At 35.5% G+C, this 22,935-nt stretch overlaps 2 protein-coding genes across 5 annotated transcripts; one reads left to right on the forward strand and one right to left on the reverse strand.

Annotated features, from left to right (window-relative positions):
• Window positions 1-7,325: 7,325 nt before the first annotated feature.
• On the forward strand, window positions 7,326-8,507 carry LOC113763517 (protein LIGHT-DEPENDENT SHORT HYPOCOTYLS 1-like). The gene has a single exon (XM_027307348.1). The coding sequence runs from the start codon at window positions 7,721-7,723 to the stop codon at window positions 8,327-8,329; it is 609 nt and encodes a 202-aa protein (XP_027163149.1). The 5' UTR covers window positions 7,326-7,720; the 3' UTR covers window positions 8,330-8,507.
• Window positions 8,508-12,225: 3,718 nt separating this feature from the next.
• LOC113761857 (probable low-specificity L-threonine aldolase 1) lies at window positions 12,226-17,504 on the reverse strand. 4 transcript variants are annotated; one of them, XM_027305016.1, is made up of 11 exons: window positions 17,339-17,504; window positions 16,657-16,767; window positions 15,430-15,878; window positions 15,068-15,179; window positions 14,507-14,557; window positions 14,303-14,374; window positions 14,067-14,199; window positions 13,865-13,923; window positions 13,222-13,322; window positions 12,631-12,697; window positions 12,226-12,542 (listed from the first exon to the last, which is right to left on the reverse strand). In XM_027305016.1, the coding sequence occupies exons 3-11, from the start codon at window positions 15,870-15,872 to the stop codon at window positions 12,501-12,503; spliced, it is 1,080 nt and encodes a 359-aa protein (XP_027160817.1). In that variant the 5' UTR covers window positions 15,873-15,878; window positions 16,657-16,767; window positions 17,339-17,504; the 3' UTR covers window positions 12,226-12,500. The 4 variants fall into 4 exon arrangements, with proteins under 4 accessions (XP_027160817.1, XP_027160816.1, XP_027160815.1 ...); XM_027305015.1 differs by lacking the exon at window positions 17,339-17,504 and adding an exon at window positions 16,897-17,065; XM_027305014.1 differs by lacking the exon at window positions 17,339-17,504 and having other exon boundaries at window positions 16,657-16,865.
• Between the last annotated feature and the right edge of the window lie 5,431 nt (window positions 17,505-22,935).

Raw genomic sequence — 22,935 nt, forward strand, 5'->3', positions numbered from 1 at the left:
AAAAATTAGGGGCACTGTACGGACGAAGATCGATTCAGGGGTAACATCAACATGTGACGAATCGGACGGCCCAATTCGAACCACGAGGGCTTTCTAAAGCTATCGTTCGTGTGAGCAACCGGCAACGCAGCTTCGTTTGGGGACGCGGCAAGCGAGGAGGGGAAGAAGAAAGCGGGCTTTGTTCCCCGACAAGCTGTACCGATTGACACGTGGTAGAGCACGCTGTCATTTGGGGGCCCACTTTTTGTGCACGTGTCAATGCCGAAAGGGGTTTGGGTGTTGGCAACTTGGCCCCCCACCTAAGATTGCGGGATCTTTTGTTTGTACGGAGATGCAAATCCATATAATACTACTTTACTTTAATAGTCTACTCAAGTAGTGTAATATTTTGGATTAACGTGCAAAAAAAAAAAAAAGGATAGTAAAGTTTAATATACCGCTTGGACTAGATGTTTTTGGGGGTATTTTTAAAAAATTTTAATGTAACAGCATATATGAAAAACTTTGATTATAAATAATTTTTGAAATAATTAATATATTGTATAAATAAAATATTTTTATTTATATATTTTTATAATATCGTATTTAAAAATTTTATTTTTAAAATAAATGACCAATCCAAACGGAGTGCATATTACAACGTTGTAACCTTGATAATAACGTCAAGTATGGTGGTACGATTTTTGTTTTCTCCTTATTATCTGTCATCATTTCTTCCCAAATGACTTGCTGATTCTCTATCGCCACAACGTACGGCAATAGCGGTCCGCATATTCTTCTTGCTTTGCCTTTGAAGTGCATAAGTTGGAAATTCGCAAACTACTATTCTTGGTTTTGCAATATCTAAACTTGGCCGAGAAGTAGCTAGTGCTGCTTGCTAGTTTATACTACGAAGCAATTGCCAGGCAGCAAGTAGCAACTGCTAACCCCGAGGCTCCCCCGGATCACGGCTTCACGAATTTCAATTTAAACCAGTTTGTCCCTGAGGTGTATATAAATAGATGCATGACGTAAATAAATCTAAACAGGGCATAAATTGTGATGTTAAAAATTGGAACATAAATATCTCTCTCCCTTTAATAGATTTGAATTGACGCTCACCCGCACGCACTCCCCTTCTCCTTCAAACTTAAGCTTGAACTACTCTACCTGTAAAACCCACGGATTTTGGCTCAATTTTTATATCTGCCAATTAACTAAATGGATATTTATCATGAGTAAAAGTAAAAAATAGTTGTAAGATATGTTAAAGAGTTAATTGGGGGATAAGAATGAGATAAGATGGCTAGGGTAAAATTTCACAACAGTTATAACTCTTATCTAAACCACCAAATGGTGGGTGGTTATTAGGGAAAAAAAAAAAAACCTATTCTCCTACCTTTCATTGTCTGCCTTCCCATAGAGCAAGCCGTCAGAGAACAGAGAATGAGGAAAAGGCGTCGCTGTCAATCAATCAAGCAACTAGACCTGTAAGTCCCAAATTCACGTGAAAACTCCTCGTTTAAATTCTATTAGTCGCATTAATTATTCTAAAGATTTTACAGATATGTATTAGGTTTATATATATATATATAGGTATATATGCTTGTATGAGAAATTTTGGAAGATTTGTATTTAAATTGGTAGGAATAGGATGTTAGAGGAATGGGTTGCCCAAAATTTGTCGAAGAAGGAAAAAAAAAGGAGAGAAGGGCCGCTGCTGCTGCTCTGTTTTGGGGTTAGGCGTTGCAGAAGCAACGCAACGGAAAAAAAAAAAGAGGAGGGAGAGAGTGGAGGCCGTCGTCACTGGCGGCAGAGGAAAGAGTTTCAAAGGTTGGCCCAAAATAGCGAAAAAAAAAAATTTATGGAGGTGATGTCACCAGCACCTGCTGGCGACAATAAGCAAAGACTTGGTTGGCCTTTTCGGCCAACCATAATACCTACACACACATAAAAGTAGAGTATTAGGGGAAAGGTAATAGTAACTAGTTAACATATATATATATATAAGTGGTAATAAAAATAAGTTAACGACAACGAGGATAATAATAATAATAATAATGAATAATGAATAATTATAAATAAATATAGTCAGATAGTAGTCAGGATAATAAACAGGATTATGAATAATTATATTCCTTTAAATTAGGAAATTTTACAAAAAGGGAACTTTCCAAATTAAGGAACTTTCTAAAAATAGAAATCATCCAATTTAAGGAAAATGCTATTAGGGTCCATATTATGGTCTAAACATAAATCTTCTACTTACTTAGAGTTTGTATATTTATGCATCTATAAGAAGTAACAACTAATTAGGGAGTCTATGCATTTGATAGGTACAATACAAGGACCTAAGGTAGCCCTACTCGAGCAGCCAGACAAAGGTAGGTGGTACTTACCCTTCTGAGATTTCAAATATGCAAAAATGAAAGTTTTGTTTTCAATCTTGTTTTGTTGTGTTGACTCGAAATATATTTGATTAAATGCTTTACTTGGATATTTGTGAAGGTTATACTTTTACTATACAAAAATGGACCATGTGACTTATTTGAAATGTTTTGATATGTTATTATATACCAAACGAGTTGAATCTTTTATGAAATCAAAGATTTATGTATATGACGTGTGGAATGAATTTTTGACAAGTAAAACTCAAAACAGTAATGGAATAGACGGTAGGGGCTATAGTCCTGTCTAATCGTCGTGGTAGTCTGGTATAAAATCCGGCCGATTGACAAGGTCATGGTAGCCTGGTATAGAATCCGACTGATTGACAAAGCCATGGTAGCCTGGTATAAAGTCCGGCCGATTGACCCATGTATGAAATGAAATCAATTGGTAGTCATGAAATCTATTGGTCGCCCACCGAGAAGGGGTTTAATTTCCAGGTTGAGTACTCAGTAGCTGGTCATTGCATGTACTTGTTATGAGCTGATCTGAAAGAAGATTTATGAACTGATATGGAATGACTTATGAATGGATATGAAGAGACTTGTGAATTGAAACGAAATGATTTATGACTTTATGATTTTCCACGTTCATTTATCAATAAGATGTTTTTAAATTGCTTGCCACTTGTTACTACTGATCATTTTATAAACGATGTTACTTTCACGCAAAAGATTTGATTTCTATCTATATATATGTATCTGTAAAAATTACGAGTACATGGTCCAACAGAGGAGTAGATATTACCTACTGAGCGATTTGTCGCTCAACTCACTTTTTATCATCTTTGCAGATTCTGAGGAGTATGAGTTGGTTTACGTAGAAGACCCTGAAGACGGCTTTTATTAGCTTTAAATGAATAGAAGTTGGCAGGCTAGCTACTTCTAGTTGTTAGTCTTATTTATTTTCGATTCCGCTGTTTTCATTAGAAAATAAATGTACGAACGTATTGGATACTCGTAGACTACCTGGTATATGAGATTTGTACCGCACTTTACTTTAGTTATATTATTTCGTACTTTTGAAGTTTAGATTAGTTAAATGATACATTGTATTCTTGAGTGAGATTTGAGAATACGGCGAATGTCACGTGCGGGCTCGGGGCGTGACACTACATTTTCTTAGGGCTTCGTTTTGATTGCATTTTACTAGATTTTTTTTATAAAAAAATTACTGTAGCGATTTAATATATGTGAGACAAAAAGATGATTGAAAAATGTGTCCATGAAAAATGTAACAATTTTTTGAAAAAAAATTGCAATCCCAACACTCCTGACGAGCTTGTTTCAAGTTGAATAAAATACAGACATGAACATGCTAGTCTTACATTTCGTCCGGTCCAAACACATTATTATTATTTCATTCACTGTTTTATGTTTTTGAAACAACAACCACAATATAATACGTTTTAGTTTGTTTTACGGGGTCAACTACATACCTACCATAATCTTCTTTAAATGCCACAAAATGCAAAGCAAAGCTTTATGTCATTCACTTTTGTCTTTTGTTCAAAATTTCAATTTTACTTAACCATAAACTTCTTTTTTATTTCTCGTGTGTTTTGTAGAATTAAGAAGATGAGCTACAATCTGCAGGTTGCATGAAAGTGAGGCCCTTTGTCTCTCCAATTCACAAATAGTACTTGTTAAAAGTGAGGCGCATTCATGTCTTTGTTCGCTCTTCTTGTTTAAGAAGCTTGTTCTGTGCTATTAAACCAAACTGCCATAGCAGTATGAATTAAATGGATCGATGCCTAGGTTTACCATTATTTAGTATCTGCACTAACTAGACTAACAATTTTTAGACCTAAATCATGACTGGTTCAAAAAAGGGTATATCAACTATTCGACATCCTTGTAAGTGTCCTATTGAATATTTGTAACCTGACAGATATTATTGTTAGCCAATGGACTGTTAAATGCATACACTTTCTTTTTTTTTTTTTGTCAGCAAAAATACATTTGCGAGGCTGTGGTAGGGGGCTAGTGAGTATACAGACCCAACTAAACCAAAGGAGTGTTATGGCACAATCCTTAGATTTTTTTTGCTGCAAGGAAGGACTTAAACCCCTCCCTAGTGGCCATCGAGCCATTGGCCCAGTGGTTGTTAAATGCATACACTCAATACAGTAGATGTTGAGGTACGATCGCTGGGAAGTGTAAAGGCATCTCTTCTTAAAACCAAACATAATTTGAATGGCTTGAAGTGGAAAGTGTAAAGCAAAGACACATTTCCCACTTTAGGGTTGAAGATTTTAAAGGCAAAATTAGTCCGCAGACTCCAATATTTCTAGTTGATATAAAAATGCTTGGCAGCTAGGTTGAGTTCTAGTAATGTTAAAGATAATGCTCTCTTCTCATTCTATTTTCGTTTGCAATTTAAACTTGAAGTTGATGATTTTCAATTGGATTCGGAAAACAAAACCGGATTTTGGTTGTAGGAAAAGAAATAGATTATGCCAATTTCGCTTGCTATAAACCTATAGAACAAGAAATTGTAGTTTAGAAGAATGTCAAAAAATTCAATAAACCTAAATGAATAGCTAGAGGGCCAACAGGATCAAATGTACAATTAGAAGCCTATTCTAGCTGGATCACCCCTTCCTCCTAACTTTTTCCTGGGGCTAAATCATCACTCTCACAAAAACAAAATATGTAGACTAGAACATTATCATGACTTATTAGCCATATTTCAGCTATTATTTAGAAGACTGGGATAATTTCAGAAACCTCTCTTGAGGTTTTTAATAATTTTACCTAAAAAATTACACATACCTTCCCTAAGTTTACTGTTTTGGTAACAAAAATTGATCAATGGTCAAACTTTTGAATGAATAGTCTAAAATACCCTCATAAAATTGTGAAGTTCATTTTACTTTTTTATAAAATTCTTTAAAAAAATATGGAACATTCTTTAAAAAATTTCAAATCCACTTTCAACCCTCACCTTTACAAATTTAAACCTTTCATATTACCACATCTCAAATTAGTACCATTATCACCATGACCACTACCACAATCAATCCCTAAATTCTAAAGCCTCAATCTAAGTTTTTAAAAAAAAAATCAGCATTGTTAAACGCAAAAAAAATTCAATGATTGCATTAATATAATATCCTATCTTTCAAATATTTGAGTACCAATACCAGGTCCGTCCTTTTTAAACTTTCAACTTACATATTCTTCTATTCATCTTTAAATCTTCCTAGCAAAGCTAAAATTAACTTGTAATGTATTAAAATTGTGTTTAGGACATATTTGATTATTCCACGAGTAAATCTTTTTTTTATTTCTATTAAATATGTGATGCGTTCATATGCACAAGATTATGAACGGATTGTTTAGTTACATGAAAAATATTAATATATTAAAATTATTATGATCATTTTAAAAGATCAAAAAAAATAAGTATAATATTAAAAATCTTAAAAGCATTAGGTGAAATTGTTAAAAATCTCCAGAGAGAGGTTTCTGAAATTATCCCTAGTAGATTTGCCAGGTGAGGCTGCACCTGTGATCTGGTAACAAATGTCTTGCTTCCAATAATTCGCACGCTGGGTTTGAAATATGGTCCACCCCAAGATTATTGCTACTACAGCTAGTTGTGAGTTATGGATAGCTAAAACGTCTAATCAACTCCCAAGATTACGTACACAAGATTATTTGATATATCCATTCTACCTCCTTGAACAATATAGGACATCCTATTGGCAAGACCATTGATATTCGCTATCAGCAAATCTTAATATTCTCCATGTGGAGAAAAGTTTGAGAGCCAGAGACGCCCAAGTTTCCCGAACAAATTTTGTAATTTGTAGACTGTAGTAGGATATATACAATAATAATAAATATTAGTAGGAAAAATTTCTCTCATACGAAAATCACTTTGCACTTAGAAAGATGCAACCACATGCATGAACGTTGCAACTGGTAAAATACTTTGATGTTTCAGCCCCATGTAAGTGTGATAGTAGCTATTCATCTTCTCGTCAGTTTTATTTCCATACTTTCTGGTTCACTACGTATCATGAAGACATACATGGATGGGGATGCAAGCAAGCTTTAGTTTAAATCGTGAACCAATTATTGGACTAGGCCTCAGTTGCTACGTACTTAAACTTTTGTTTGCTGGTAGATGGACAGTGCATATATATGATGGAAAAACAACCAACAAAAATCATAACTAAGAAGAAATGAAGGTCAACCGGCAAATGCTTGCAATAAATGCAGGTGACACACGGGGCAGTCAAGAATTCGGATGAGTCTGGGCCACTGGCACCTCTTTGAACTTTCCTACATTTGTTGCTTTATCATGTGGATGAGCCAATCAAATCAATTGCCGGATTTTTGTAAAATCACTACTATGAGCCAACAGAGGTTTACTCCTATCAAGAAAGTTACGTTGCGAATACTGCATCAAGGGGTCATCTCCAGTGGAAATATGTACCTGATCCAATTGGGTAATTTTATCAAAGTAGGGAACAAATCTCAGCTATAAATTGTTAAAAAATTTGATTGGTTTGTGGTTTACCGGACTATAAATAGTGTAGTATGTTGCCTAGTCAACCATTTTTTCCTATTTCTACACCCATCACCTCAATTTAATGCCAAACATTATTGATCTTCTTGCCACATAAACTTTTTGACTGTTCTCCATTCCTCTCTCTCTCTCTCTCATGGACTCCCTATAATTGTAGTTACTTCCCCTTTCCCAGGAAAGAAAAAAATCAGATGATGGATATTGATCATCAACTAGTGCTTTCCTTTCAATCAGCTAAGAAGGTAGTACTGGTGGTCTCCCAAGATGTTTGACTGGTGAAACTGTTGATGAGGGTCGGACAAAGTCTCCAGACTGATCAGCAGCAAGATCTCAGTAAGAAACCACAGTTGCGTTCCACTTTCTCTGCAAAGTTAATCATTTTATCCTCACCTGACTTGTCCTCGTCCACCTTCTTCCCGATTCGCGTTTGTCCCCATTTTTTTACTCAAGAAAATGCAGCTCCCATGCTAAATTAAGTAGTAGCAGTACTTGTATCATCTATTGCTTGTTCAACATTCTACTTTTCCAACCCCACTTTCACCTAAAAAGACTTCTCTCTTACTCACATCTATCTTACTTGTGCACACAAGCCCACACATTATTATTATTTCTGATAATCAACCTAAGAGGAAAAACAAGTAATCAACCTAAAGGAAAAACAAAAACAGGAAACCAAGTACTAGCTTGCAGTCCAAAACCCTAAACCAGAAAAGGAAAAAAAAAAGTTACCAGATCCTGCAGCAACATTGCTTCGATGGATTTTATCACTACACCAGTGCCAGGCATTCCAATTTCTGGAAACATCAAGTGTGGTAGCACCAACAACCAGCTGATTTCAAACTGCTTGACAATGTCACCCGGGTCATCTCCTGCTCCTGCTCCTCTGCCTCCTCTGAGCCGTTACGAAAATCAGAAGCGCCGGGACTGGAACACATTTTGCCAATACTTAAGAAACCACAGGCCTCCACTGGCAGTTCCACTGTGCAGCAGTTCTCATGTTCTTGAATTTCTTCGGTACCTTGACCAGTTCGGCAAGACTAAAGTGCACAACCAAGCATGCCCTTTTTTCGGCATCCCAAACCCTCCTGCACCCTGCCCTTGCCCTCTCAGGCAAGCCTGGGGAAGCCTGGATGCCCTCATTGGCCGCCTTCGAGCTGCTTATGAAGAACATGGCGGTCTTCCCGAAGCAAACCCTTTTGGTGCTAGAGCTGTCAGGCTTTTCTTGAGGGATGTTCGTGATTTTCAGTCCAAGTCTAGAGGGATCAGTTATGAGAAGAAGAGAAAAAGAGCAAAGCAGCAGGTAGCTATCAAATCTCCTGCGGGTGCAACTCTGCCTTGTGGAGAAACAAATGCTATGATTTAGTACTACTGGTTATTTGCTTGACTTTGGGAGCATTAATTACTCGTCAGTAGTAGTATAAAAGAAACTTAATTTGGAAAATGAGCACACAGATTGATATACCATGAATCTTTGTTATAGTGTGTATTTGCTGCTTTAGTTATAAGCTTATAGTAGCTGAATAATCAGGTTTCCTTTTTTATGTTTTCCTCTCTGTTGTGTATATTGAGCTTTCAAGAATTATGAAAAGCGATATTTCTGCTATAATTTTGAGATTCTGTTCTTTGTTACCAGTGGAAAATTTTGAGTGGTTTGCTTTGTGATTTTGAGAACTAGAAAGAGTAAAGCTTGATGAGAACGGAATTGGTCGGAGTACCAATTGCTTGACGGTGCAACTGTTGATGGTAGAGGGTAAATTGCTACGGTATGCTCATGCGATAGTATCACAACACTAATGTTCTAGTCCATTATATCTGCAACTTTTTTTTTTTTCTTTTTGGACTATATCTGCAAATCTTCGTAGCTTGACAATTTGCGTACTCCAAATATTCGTTTATCTTCTTTATTCCTTACTATTTACTCTGTGATCGCTGATGATTTCAAAATTAGATTGCATGCAATGCAGAAGTAGCAAGATTTGTCTTAATCACAAAACGTTGGATTCATACTCATTTAATTAAATTAATTTGAACCCTTGTTGACTTTATATATAGATAGTTTCTACAACGTTTTAAATTGTTGAAGGAACTTGTAAATTGTATGATTAAAAAAAAAGGATCCTTTGATTGATGATATAATGGTTCTCATTTTTCTTAGAGAATATTCTTATTTACTTAAATTCATATTTCATCGATATTTCATTTTTATTCCACCCCCATACTGCGGAGAGTTGGGATTTCAGATTGAAATGATTGGTATAGGTTTCTAAATATATACATTACTTAATTGTGCTTAGAGAAAAATCAATGAGCTAGCCAGAAATTCTGTACCTGGTTGATTGTAGAAGAAAGCATAGATCTTTTGAAGTAGCATACATTACCTGACTGATTGCAGAAAGAAAGCATAGATAGATCTTTTGTGAATAATTAGCTCTAAATAGTAAAGAAAGTTGATGGCTGGTAGCTGTGTTTGGAAGTAAAGCTGAAAAGCTTTCTTGAAAGTTGTTGAAATAGTTTCCAGAAATGTTGAAATTGCAGAAAGAGAAATTCTAGAGACATGAATATATTTCACTATCGTAGCCTACCATTGAATGAAAACACTATGCTGCAATAAATTGGGAAAATATCACCTGGATGCATCTCCCATGCAGTATGTAACATCTTTTGGAAAATCAGTATTGATGGATTCTATTATAGACCCTCCAACTATTGTTTGTGTGTAAGTCCACCATAAATGATCATTGCGAACATTTTCCAGCAATGTATCTGCTCTACTTAATTCTTGATTAGTTAGTTCTTTAACTAATTTGGATTGAATACGCTTAAATAATAAGGTGAAGTAAGACAATAGCAAATGTAAACTTAATTTAGCAATTTTTTGGCTATTTAAGCGTGCAATATTGTTCTCTAAATTTTGAATCATTTGTCACTAATTGAGTCAAAATTTGACCAAAAATGTAACTTTTTAAAACATACCATCACAAACATGAGTGGTAACAGAACGGACTAAGTTCACTTTGCACCTTGAAACTTGTATCACTTTTCACTTTTCACTCTAAACTTCAATTTTGAATATTTTTCATCCCAAACTCTTAATTTTTGACACTTTGCATCCTAAAATTTCAATTTTGTTTTGTTTAAATCCAATCAATGACAACTTTAACAAAATTAACGGTATAAAGGACTCAACAAATCAATAACAACATGTTGAAAGTGATCAAAATGTGCCAAGATATCGTAGTAAAACTAAAACAATGCATTATCATTAATTTGTATTATTTTTTATCTCGTTAATTTTGCTAACAATGTTAGTGATTGAGATCATATAGATCAATCATAATGTGGTGAAAGTAGTGAAAAAAAAGTTAAGAGATCACAATTAGAACAAAATGGGATATTACCATTAGTTTTTATCATCCTTTATCTCATTAATTTTGCAAACGTAATTATTAATTGAACTTAAATGAGACAAGATGCAAAATATTCAAAATTAAGAGTTCAGGGTGAAATTTAGGGTGCAAAGTGAAAAGGTACAAATTTAAGGGTGCAACGTGGAATTATTTCGGACGTAAATAATCTCGAAGGCAATAATTAATAGTTTTTCAAAGAAGAATGGATAAATCCAATATATTAGTAAATTTATTTCAACTTCCCTATGAACGAACACAAGAAGGAACAATTGATTGATTAGATGGCTTCCCCTTATCTCACGAGTCACGCCTGACCAAACTACAATTAGTCTTCCTAAATTTGTAGTACTTGACGAATCAATACAAGGTTTAGTTGAACACTCTTTCAGTTGCCTCATCTTTTCAAGCAGAATTAATTACGTCAAACATTTGATAATTTAAAGGGGACAAGAGTATTACATTTGTGGACAACACCCTCAGCATTAAAGGGAAAACATAGTTAGGTATTGACTTTATCATGATCAAACGAAGCTTGCAATTATGGCAAAGGCAAAGGGACGTATTCTGATCTATTTGATTAAGATATTTTACCAGAAGATCTTTGTGAACCATGAAAGTTTGCGAAAACGACAACCTAGTTGATATCATGATACTGTTACTGAGCATTTAACACAGTCCTTTTATTATTGCAAATATGGAGACTCCAAGCCATAGTTTTTTTTTTTTTTTTTGACGCAGGGTGTCCTGATCTTGTGGATCAGACTAATCCCGGTGACTGGCAGAGCCCTGCTCAATGACGCCAACGCGTTACCAACGAGATCGAATTGAGAACCTGCCGCTAAAGAGCGGGACGACCAAACCAGACGAGCTGTCCGTTGGGGGCAAACCTTAGTTGATAAGGATTCAAAGTAAAATGAAAATACGAATGTCATAATTACTTAGTTATATGTTATAGCCCCTACCAACTCAGCCCAGTGTTCTGGGGAAAATTGTAGCATAATGTATACTTTTGACACCTTTCCACCATTGTAGTCTTGTCTTTTTTTCTGCTGGTTTCTTTATGATAATGTTACCATCCATGATTCACGGACCAATAACAAAGGACAGCACTAGCTAGTTTTACACTTTACTCACGAAAGATAATTGGATGCTTCTTGAATCGAATCTGAATGATTTCTCCTTTTCTACCCCCCCCAAGGCCCCATCCATCTAATCGCATTTCCTCCCCTCTTTCTGTCTTATTTGCAAGATATGAAATCCCATCTGACTTTTAAGGTTAAAATATTTCTACAGCCCTCAAGGTTGATGAACTTATAATGTGACAATCAAGTCCAAATGATTGGATGTTTGATACCATTTTCCCTTTTTTCTTTAAACAAATCTTTTTAAAGAATCACTAGGATTTGGAGAAAGATCAAATGGGATAGGTGAGAAGCCAATCCGATATCAAAGACGATGAAAGAAAATCTATCAGCCATGCTGATATGTGCCCCCATTAGGTTGACCAAAGTAGATGTGCGGATTGGTCCATTTTGCCTTTTGGCGAAGCTTTACAACCATTTTTGAAAACTTGTACCTTCTGAGATGATACGAGAATTTAACCAGTAGCTCTTATCTGGTTGTGTGCAACCACAGGTATCTGACAGGGCAAATATACTGAAACTGATGGCTGAGGGCTTTCTTTTGTATATTTTTTTTGGGCTATCCATTTCATGTATAGTTTTTCTTCCCAGTCGTTAATCAGCAAGAGAAATTGCTTCTCTCAAAAATACTACGCTATGTGAAGTTTCTTCAGGGCCAACTTCACCACCTCTATGATGAACGATAGCAGCCTTACTTTTTTCTCAGATCATTAATCTCTGTACAATTCAGTCTGTATTTTCCTTCACCCAAAGAATTAACAATAAAAGTCGCGTATGTTTCCCAAATATGCTCATGACAGATAGCTCCAAAATCATATCAAATTAAGAAAGAAAAGAAGAAGTTTAAATCACACTTTAGAATTTAAAACTGCTTGTAAGGTTTTACTGTTTGCTACAGACTTCCACCGTGATGATAGGTTTGATCTTTGATGCTCAGAAATTTCAAGAACTAGAAATATAGTGTATGATATCATAAGAACTTGTCTCATTTGCCGTCTTGCTTGCCATGAACTCCGTTAACAGCTTGCTGCAACAATTCAAGAACGTGAAATCACTTTAGTTTGGAGTGTTATTAGGTCATGAATCAAGAGAGTAAGTACGGAGTCGAGAACTACCTGCATGCAAGACAGAGTGTAGTGGACATCGCTTTCTGATATTTGGTGGTGAAGGACCATCCTAATCCTGCAATTATAACAATTTCAATGTCTACCTCTTAGATATGCTTTATAGGTTTTGCCAAATCAAAAGATGAATATCAATCATGCTCTACTACACGACCGCAAATTGTATAATCAAAATATCCAATATCAAAGGAGAGGGAATTGTCCATGAAAGCATTTGACTGGATTTAGCAAACATATGTCTAAAGCATAAATTAGTTATCAAAAAACGAGGCTTATATTTGTGACAGGAAAAAAAAGAAAAAAAATGAAAGCCAAACTAAGACAGTAATATAGTAACACTTTTCCCGTCAGCTGACAGCAAATCTGCTTCAGCTGGGACTACTAGCAATTAAACACATAAATAGGTTGCATGAACAGTTATCAGAATTGCCAGTTCTGGCAGAAGCTGTTATCACGTTATATATCATCTCTCAAGTAACCTATTGGATAAGCATCAAATCAGAAGATGACGAGGCATGCATCCATGAAAAACTTGGTGAGAGATTCAGGCCGTATGATGGAAGTTTATCATAGGAAATGAACCTGAATGGGCCTTCTGGTAAAATAAGTATCCCATGTCCCTCCAAAATCTTGCAAAGCTTGGTTTCTGTGATATTTACGCTCTTCAGGATATCACAATATACCTGATTATTACAAAAAGGGAGGAAAAAAAGATCGCATTATGTTTTCTTCTTCCATGAAATTCTGTAGGCTAGCTTATAAACGAGGCACCAGCCTCACAACTTAAAGACTTGCTTCTAATAACACAATAATTATACAACAATAACAACCTAAAAATCGAGCACCACTGGCAGGACAAAGCATCATCTTTTCCTCTCACATGATGACGCATTTTGTTTACTAATACGAATCAACCAGTACACCTACTATCAAAGTTTTTGCAAATTTTATACAAATACACCCTGTTCAAATTCCTAGTCATGAGTAGCAAAAATAACTGCATAAGCAGCTACTTCAGCACCAGATCAGCTGGCATGCTCGTTTCAGATTTTTTTCTTATCTGCTTATAAATTCTCTTGAAGTTTTAAAAGAACTAACCACTAACAGCTAGTTAACAAGGAAAACACAAATCATTCCCCTGCATAGTTTAAATACAGAAAGGATATCAGGAACTTTGTTGGCCAAATAGGCCAATCATCTTCAACTTCAAAACTAAGCAACTTACTATATTAGTCTCGACGGAATCAATGTCAACATTTAGTCCTTTGATTTTGTTCAGCCCCACTGAGAAAATTACAAAAAGAACGTAAAATCAGATATGTGGGAGAAGTCAAGAGGATATTAGGGGTGCATATATGAACTTATCAAGAAAATATGGAAAAGCAATTGGTTCAATAAAATGAAATTCTAAGGGAAGAAGACTTTACCTGCTAAAGTTTTAGCCTTTTTGTGATCTCCTTCAAGCTTACCAACATTTTCTTGCAATGCAATAAGAGCAGCAGCGCACAGGACACCAACCTGCCTCATTCCACCACCCAGAGTCTTCCTGAGAATCCTTGCCTGGACAGTTATACAAAAAGAAAGATAAGTGCTCAATTTGCAGAAACGATATTTTCTTTTGGGGCAGGGGTGGCGGGGCAAGCCTACAGCACAATGAGCTTACTCTGGCAATAAAGGTTTCTGAACCAACAATTACGGTTCCAACCGGAGCACCAAGACCTTTCGATAAACAAATCTGTAATCCATATTAAAAAATGGATGAGGAACAAACAGGTATTTAGTGCAGCAAAGTGAATATGATGGTCAAGGGTGGACAAGGAAGAACAAGTGAAACTAGGAGGGAGTCTTTCATGATCATTCTACTTACAGATACTGAATCAGCAGCCTGTACAAGCCTGTCAACCGGAACTCCCAGTGCCTGAAGAATAGATCTTGCCAATTAGGACTTTCCAGCAATGCAAGAAAACAAACATGACAGTGCAACTAAACAGATAGCTGGACCAAAACTAAAGAGTCTACATACTCCATCTTCCAGAAAATTTGCTCAAATGCCGGAAATAAGTTTAATAACCCCACTTCGACTTAAAAAAATACCAAAATTCATAAATGATTTTAGTTCCAGAAGTTGATAAAATATATATACAAAGTTTCGCAGCTTCTGGGGATGCTCATCTCAAAGTCCTCCAAATTACCTAACGGATGTGGACCTTGACTTGGGAATTCATGTTATTACAGCTAAAAACTTCCAAATGACTATTGAACATCCAACTGCAGATTGTGGTTCCCAACAGAGTTAAACAAGCAAGATGAAATGTATATCAAAGAAGAAGTAGTAAATAAAACTACCCTCGTGATTTGATAGATGAAAATACTACCTCGACATGATAGAATAAGCAATATTGTATCCATTAGTAAAGTTATTACTCACAACTGATGCATTAAAAATACGAGCACCATCAATGTGAAGCTTCAGTCCATACTTCTTTGCTAGCTCTCCTACTTGGTCTATGTATTCTGGAGAAAGGCATCGACCACCAGAACTGCATAATAGGATGATGCTGTAAGAATCTGATAACCAGCAAGAAGCAATATTCTCCTATTAATTTAGGAAATGTGTTTTGGTTAACTAGAATTGCAATTCTATACAATCACTTATTAGACATTTAACCAAGTTTTTCCAATCAACATCTAGCTACAAAGAGTACAAGGCAATGATATACATGTGACGACTTTCTGTGCTATGTGGATAAGAGTTACAACTAAGAAATTCACCATGAAAAAAAAGCTTACTGAGCATGTGAGTTTTCCAAACAGATGAGCCTAGTTGTTGGGCAACATATCTCAAATCTAGGATCTCTAATTGCAGCTTCAATTTGATTGATATCCATTGTTCCGTCTTCATTATTCTTCACTGTTCTTGGATGAACACCTCCAATTGTGGAAATACCTCCATTTTCATAAATGTGGATATGGCAACTGTCACCTAGAATTACCTCACTTCCCCTAATTGGACAATGTGTAAGCACACAAATAAGGTTACCCATTGTGCCTGAAGGGACAAAGAGGGCTGCTTCCTTGCCTGTGATTCTTGCCATCTCTGTTTCAAGGCGACGGGCAGTTGGGTCATGACTTAAAACATCATCATCAACTTCAGCATTTGCCATTGCAGTCCGCATGGCTTCAGTTGGTTTAGTCACTGTGTCAGATCGGAGATCTACCGTTCTTGTCACCATTTTGCACTATAATCAAGCAGAACAAAATGAACAAATCAAGACATGAGTTAAAAACAAGAATAAGTTATCTCCAGGCATGGGACTTCCATAGTTACGTCATTCGAAAAAAATAATAAATAAGACACTGACTCGGACCTGAAAATTAAACTACATATAACCACTCATGAAATGGAACTAAGCAATAACAAACATGTTGGAGATCTGTGTTTTTTCCTGAATTCTCTGGAAGGATCAGAATATGTAGACAATAAAAGAGAAAATAGATTTGTTGTCTTAGGAAGAAAGGTCTATCAGTGAACTGAGAAAAAAGAAAACAAAAAGGAAAAATGAAATCATGGACGTATGCCATAAAAAAAAATTTATTTTGCGCATGTGCGTGAGGAGCACTTGAAACGTAAGAAAACAAACCAGAAACTTTGATGTATAAACTGTAGTATAAAACGTAGAAACTGATGACAAGGCAAATGCAAGAAATGCGGAGTCTGATTCTGGATGCACTTAAACCTGAGGTCGTCTGGGTGACGCCTCCAATTTAGCATAATTAATCCATATCTTCCTAGGGATTTCTTGCAGGATACTAATCTAATTGCAGTTCAAGATTAAACTGAAAAAGAAGAGAGATTTCTTCCACTTTCACATCTCTTTATCTCCTTTAGCAATGAATATCTATCCCATCCTCTCTCTCATTTCAGACAATTTCATGCAAAATTCATCTACTTTATACAAAGAACCAACAGCCACACAACATGCTCGGACGTTAATCAGTGCGCATTATATTTGATACCTTTTCTTATAGTTATTGAAGCAAAATCAGTCAGTGTTGATTGATATCTCCCTTCTTGAGTTCTTGATGCAGAGTTACAGAATCCAGCAACAATCAACCAGATTCACTCAACTGCACTCCAAAGGTAACAAATCGGTACCAAAAAGGGGCAAGAGAAATTTATCACGAAAAGGTAAAGAAAATATGACAAAGATGATTTAAAAAGAAAAAAAAGATTAACCCACAAAACTGAGCACTTACGTGTGATGAAATTCAATCATGAGCACAGAAACAGAGCAGAATCAGTAGTTCTTGTCAAGTGGAAAAGACCCAAGATACGTATCTAAGTAAAGCACCACAAGAAGAATCCAAGTGTATGACAGCTGAATCTTTGGTTCTCTTTCCCTTAAAGAAGCGAAAACCCAACCCCACCGCAACCTCAAAAGAAAGAAATGCATGACCTCTTTCGGGAACTTATTATTTCGTCATTTAATGAAAACAATTATCAAAAACAAGCATTATCTCATCACATGACAAAATACATGAGCTACACACATGGCACTTTACAGTCATTGAAAATGATGCATGCATGATAAGCAACTAGCGGTTGATAGAACTTCAATAAAGGCACCAAAATTCTCGTCTTAATCAAAAAGATTCTTCAGGTACATAGTTGAATTTGACACTTCCCTATTGGGCTCACCTTTGATATGATCAAGTGACTCTGTTGTGGCTCCTTTGTGTCTTCTTTCCTACCTTCCTTTTGTGGTTTTATTTTTTTGGAACCAAAGTTTGGACTAACAATCCAAAAACATATATGGGATTTTAGGGAAACACGGTAAGTTTTGATCATCTATGGGTTGGAATGCAAATCTATTTATATACAAAGGTGGGTATGAATTATGAAAATTAATGCATCATGCATGAAGTTTATTCAAGCTGGAACATAAAATAATGGTAACTAGGAAGAAAAGTTGGATACTAACTCCAAACAGGTGGTAAAGGCGATGATGACTGGAATCCTTCACATTCTGGGCCCTTTTCTTATCGGTATTATCTCTTGGCCCACCGCAATACACGAATCACGAATGCGGGAAAGATATCTTACAGACGCTATTGATGTTTCAAATATTCAAATTCTTGACTGCAATTTGATGCACTAAAATAGCCCTTTCAAGCTTAACAAGCAAAATTGTCCACGGCCGACCGATCATTCTTGGAACTCCAGACCAATCTTTCCTAGAACTTCAGAAATCCTGGGAGCCGCCATTATGGTTTATTGACGCTCATAACAAAAGATGGCTAGTCTTTTGAGTCCAGTAGTTTCCTACCTACATTTCATTCGACAGGAAGGGTCATTTGAGCCGGGTTTTAATAAGTCCATTAAAATATTTGGTTTCGATTCATGAGTTTTTTCTTTAAAAAAAAAATAAAGAGTTTTCAGCTAATACACGTAAAGTTCATATTTGATTCATAATATATTCGAATTTTGATTTCAATTCGGACTCAGTTCAAACTCACTTATTTTTTCTTAATTTTCTTAATATAATTACTATAATCATTAAATAATATTAATTTGAAATCTGTAACATTAAAACTATACAAGTATACATACACCAATAAAAAGTTCATTAAAAATACATAAACTAAACATTTTTCAATAATAAGTGTACCTAATTCTTTTCAAATACATACAAAATAATAATGAAACGTGAATAGATTACTAATAATTTATCTAATGAATCTAATTCTCTTCCTACTAATTACTAATATTTTAAGTATACATTACATATTAAAAAAATACATGTATATATATGTGTGTGTATATATATACACACACAAATATATACATCCATACATACATAAATATATATATATATATATAGGGTAAAAAACAAAAAAACCCCTGTGGTAAACCTATTATACAAATAAGTCCCCTATGGTTTCAAAATATACAACACGGTACCTCATGCTTTGAATTAAATTGTAAACCTGATGGAAATCGGTAAAATTAACGGGACTGATATACTGAAAACTAAAAACAAATTCTTTATACTTAATTTTTAGCAAATATTACTATTCTACCCCTTAACCCCCAATAAAACTCCCAGTGATGTTTGAATCTCCCAATAAAACTCCGTGAAGCTGCCCTTAACAACCGCACTAGACTGTACCTAGTGTTGCATAGAAACCCCCAACCCATTCTTCGAGACTGATTGAACCTCAGATACCGGTGCTGAAGAACTTGTCCCACCCTCCTTCAAGAACGATATATGAACATTTTCCGTTGAAGCAGTACCCACCATAACTGGAGTTGGTGTGACTGTTTGCCCGGCTACTTTTGTGGGACGAATGTTTGGACTATAAAATATCCCAGCAGAAGTTAGACATGTAAGAAGAGCGTCTTTTTTCGATGTCATTATTGGTTAGATGAGTAGAAGGAGTGCCCAAGGAAAGAGTGCAATCAACAGAGGAAGACGGTGGAGATGATGCGAAGGAATACATTTTAGTAGTTTCATCAAAGGGTTTATTGTGATGGTTAGGCATAGAGAAGAGCATGGAGAAGAAATTGGCTTGATGAGTGTGGAACATGCCACATGAACATGGCCCAGCCATGTTTCCATGAGAACCGCCATTGCACCTATTACTGTGCATCATCGTTTGTTTTCTTTCTTCTTTCTTTTCATGCTGCTGCTTCAATCTCTGGATGGATGAATAATCTCTCCAACTGGTCTTTGAATTTATAGGGCTAAGACAAAAGAATGAAAGAAATACTACTAACTATGGGTTTTGTGAGAATAAGGTGAAAACGATGGGTAATAATCAAATGGTTGAATGGGGGAGTAAGTTGAAGTTTGGAAGGAAGAGCTCGTAATGTTATATGAATATGATATATGAGTGTACGAGAGAGAAAAAGAGTTGGAGCCGGGCATTTTGGTCATTTCATCAATGCCCGTTAATTTTACTGATTTCCGTCAAATTTACAATTTAGTTCAAAATATGAGGTACCCTGTTGTATATTTTGAAATCATAGGGGGCTTATTTATAAAATTGGTTTACCACAGGGGTTTTTTTATTTTTTACCGATATATATATATACATACATATATATACATATATATATATGGGAGAATTGTAATTTTGATCCCCAATCTATAGTATATGTGCGTAATTAGTTCCCAATCTATTTCGAAAATCAATTTTGGTCCCCAATCTGTTCAATTTTGTGCTAAAAGTGGACAATTGACGAAATTTCTTCAATTTCAACCGGAACCAAGTCACGTGAGATCACGTGTCGGCACTAAAACCCCTTTTTCAATTTTTTTAATTTTTGAAACACGTTTTTTAATATTTTCAGTTTTGTCTTGCCTTTGGACATATTAAACAAAGACATGAAAGGCTAAAATTCACTAATCAAGGAGTTAGTAATCGTGTGTAGAAATAAATCACAAAATAAAGTATGACGACGACATCCTCTACTTCCTTCTTTTCTCATCTTTTTTCTTCCAACTCAAGAACAAACCCTAGGAGCCTCAATCCCATTCTAATCATACAAAAAAATTCTTCATTCTGGCAAAAAATTGCAAGATCTAGGCAAAAACTTTGTATCGAGTTTCTTTTATTTTCAATTTAGCTCCTCATGGAACCAATGAAAAATTACGACTGCAAGCAACGAGCAATAATGGTTACTTCTTGGACAGACAATAATCCTGGGAGAAAATATTTCACTTGTGCAATCAAGAAGGTATGGTTGTCTCTGTTTCTGATTTCAACTTTTCTATCTCTATTTCTGAGTTTAAAGCTAAAGGTTTATGATGTTGGCTGTGAAGAGTGACAGAGAAAAAAGATGCGATTATTTTAAATGACATGATCCAAAAATGTGTAGAAAGTCAACAGCCCTGATTCCTGGACTACTACAGAGCATGAACTCTAAGAATGCTACAATTGAGAGGCTAAGAGCAAGGGAAAGAAAATTATTATTAGCAATTTTGTTGTTGGTACTTCTGCTGGTTATTGTGTTACTGGTGTAAAAGACAGAAGGTTGGACAGTCTTGGTATCAACTAAGCAGCTCAAGGAAAATGTGTTAAGTATTAGGCTAAGTTAGGTACTGTCTAAACTTAGAGATGAAAAACATTCATCCGAATTGTAATTTTGGTTTTTTTTGTTGGAATGGGTGAATGTGTAAGTTGTAATCTACTATCAGGCTAGTACATTCTGTTTTCTTGAATGAATAGAGATGAAAGACATTCATCCGGATTGTAATTTTGGTATTTTTTGTTGGAAGGGGTGAATGTATAAGTTGTAATCTACTATCAGGCTAGTACATTGTGTTTATTTTAAATAAATGAATATATTGGATGTTCCAATCTGCTTTTAATTAGTTGTGTTTTTAAAATTCATTTACAAGTTAACTGGATGTTGAGTTCTCCTCGGAAAATGAATTCAATTTGAGAGGTTGAATGAAGAATCATTTGACAGCAAAATCATGAATCCTGATTGAAAGAGCACATATGTAATTTCCAGTTTATGCATGAACATGGGTTACATATCGTTGGATTAAACAGTCCCAAAAATCAGAATAGAAAATTCACTGCAATCCTTGCATTGCAGATGTAAAGAAACATGGAAGAATAATAGGAATTCAATACATCCAAGTCATCCACAGCTAGAAGTATACTTTCACAACCACCATCCCATTGATCAAATAAAGGCGTTTTCCTGCCTAGAATCCTATATAAAACTTGAAACACCTATTTATGATAATTTCCACAATTCAGAACGGCCAGAAAACAGAATGAAAACTCAACTTCAAAATGTGGAAGTAAGCTGCTATAAAACCTGAACATCATATGTAATGCTAGATAGTAAAACAAAACAAATGGTAATATACCAAAAGATAAAAGAAGAATTCATTACTGGCTTGGAACCAATAAACAAAAGATACATTCAGAATTCATTACAATCATCAAATAGACATTGTTTTGTCATTTGCCAGAAATGATTACAAACTTCAAAACTGTCTTGTTCACGCTAGCTTGTTCTCAAGATACATGAGTTCCAAATACTAATATACAAAAGCTACTAATCTGACAAAAGCTACTACTAATCAAATTCAACAACACAACCATCCAAAAGGTGCTGATTAGCAAAATTAATCTAGGTACTGATTAGCAACATCCAAAAGGTGCTGATTAGCTACATATCAGTTAGTTGATGTTGGCTTTTTCTTTGTCATTGCAAGGTGAATTTGAACATCTTTGATCCTAAAAGGTATCCCTGTTCCTCCTCGGCCAACTGGTTGACTGCTATGTACCACAAAATGCTCTAAGATCCCAAAAGTTTCATATAGGTTTGGTTGAGCAGTAGTGGCAGAAGATATTATATTGTCATCACCAGTTGCTGGGTTGTTCTGTGATGAATCTATTTGCTTTGCACTTCGTTTGGTGTCATTTTCCTGCAATACATCAGCATTTAATCACTAAATATCGAACTCACAAGAAACAATAACTAAATGTGCATTAAGTAATAAAATTACAACATATTTTCTTGATATTTTTGTTCTCCTCTTCTTTGTATTTGAAGTGTTGCCCCTGACCTACAACAAAGCATAAAATGCATTAGCTGCTACAATGTTACAAACACAGGTATATCCATTTACACAAATTACATGCCTGAGTTATAGAGTTATCTACTATCATGTTATCTAGTTGTGAGAAACTCATATCCTCCTGATTTACTTGTGTTTTCTGCCCCTGTTCTCTCATTTAACTGGCTGCAACACCTGTTTCCTCTATAACCTTACATGTCCATGTGTTATGACCTTGCTCACCACAGAATGAGCATTTACAGATTTGACCAAATCTCCTCACCTTCTTGCCTGGTCCTTTGTTTGCTGTATCTCATCACCAGATTTTCTTCTCTGTTTCTTTGGTCTTCCTGGTACTCTTCCATAAGTTGGTGGCAGGGATGGCTGAACATCTATATCTTCCCACTCATGCGCTCTATTCACAGGTAAAATGCAAGGGTCATAATACTTAAGATACTTTTCAACACTGTAACAGTCATCAATATACTGCATAGGAGCCTTCATAGCAATCCACAAAGCTGAAATTGCATGAGCACATGGTATCTCTGTCAAATCCCATTTCCTGCATGAGCAAGTCCTATCCTCAATATTGACTGCCCACTTTTCACCATAAGGACAAGCAACTTCAAAACTGACATCGTTTGATTTGTAAGGCACACAGTAAGTTACCTTGTCAATATTGACCTTCATCCTTTTCTAATTTTTGGATAGA

The sequence above is a fragment of the Coffea eugenioides genome, chromosome 2 (assembly GCF_003713205.1).
Source record: "Coffea eugenioides isolate CCC68of chromosome 2, Ceug_1.0, whole genome shotgun sequence".
In the NCBI taxonomy this organism is placed as follows: Eukaryota; Viridiplantae; Streptophyta; class Magnoliopsida; order Gentianales; family Rubiaceae; genus Coffea; species Coffea eugenioides.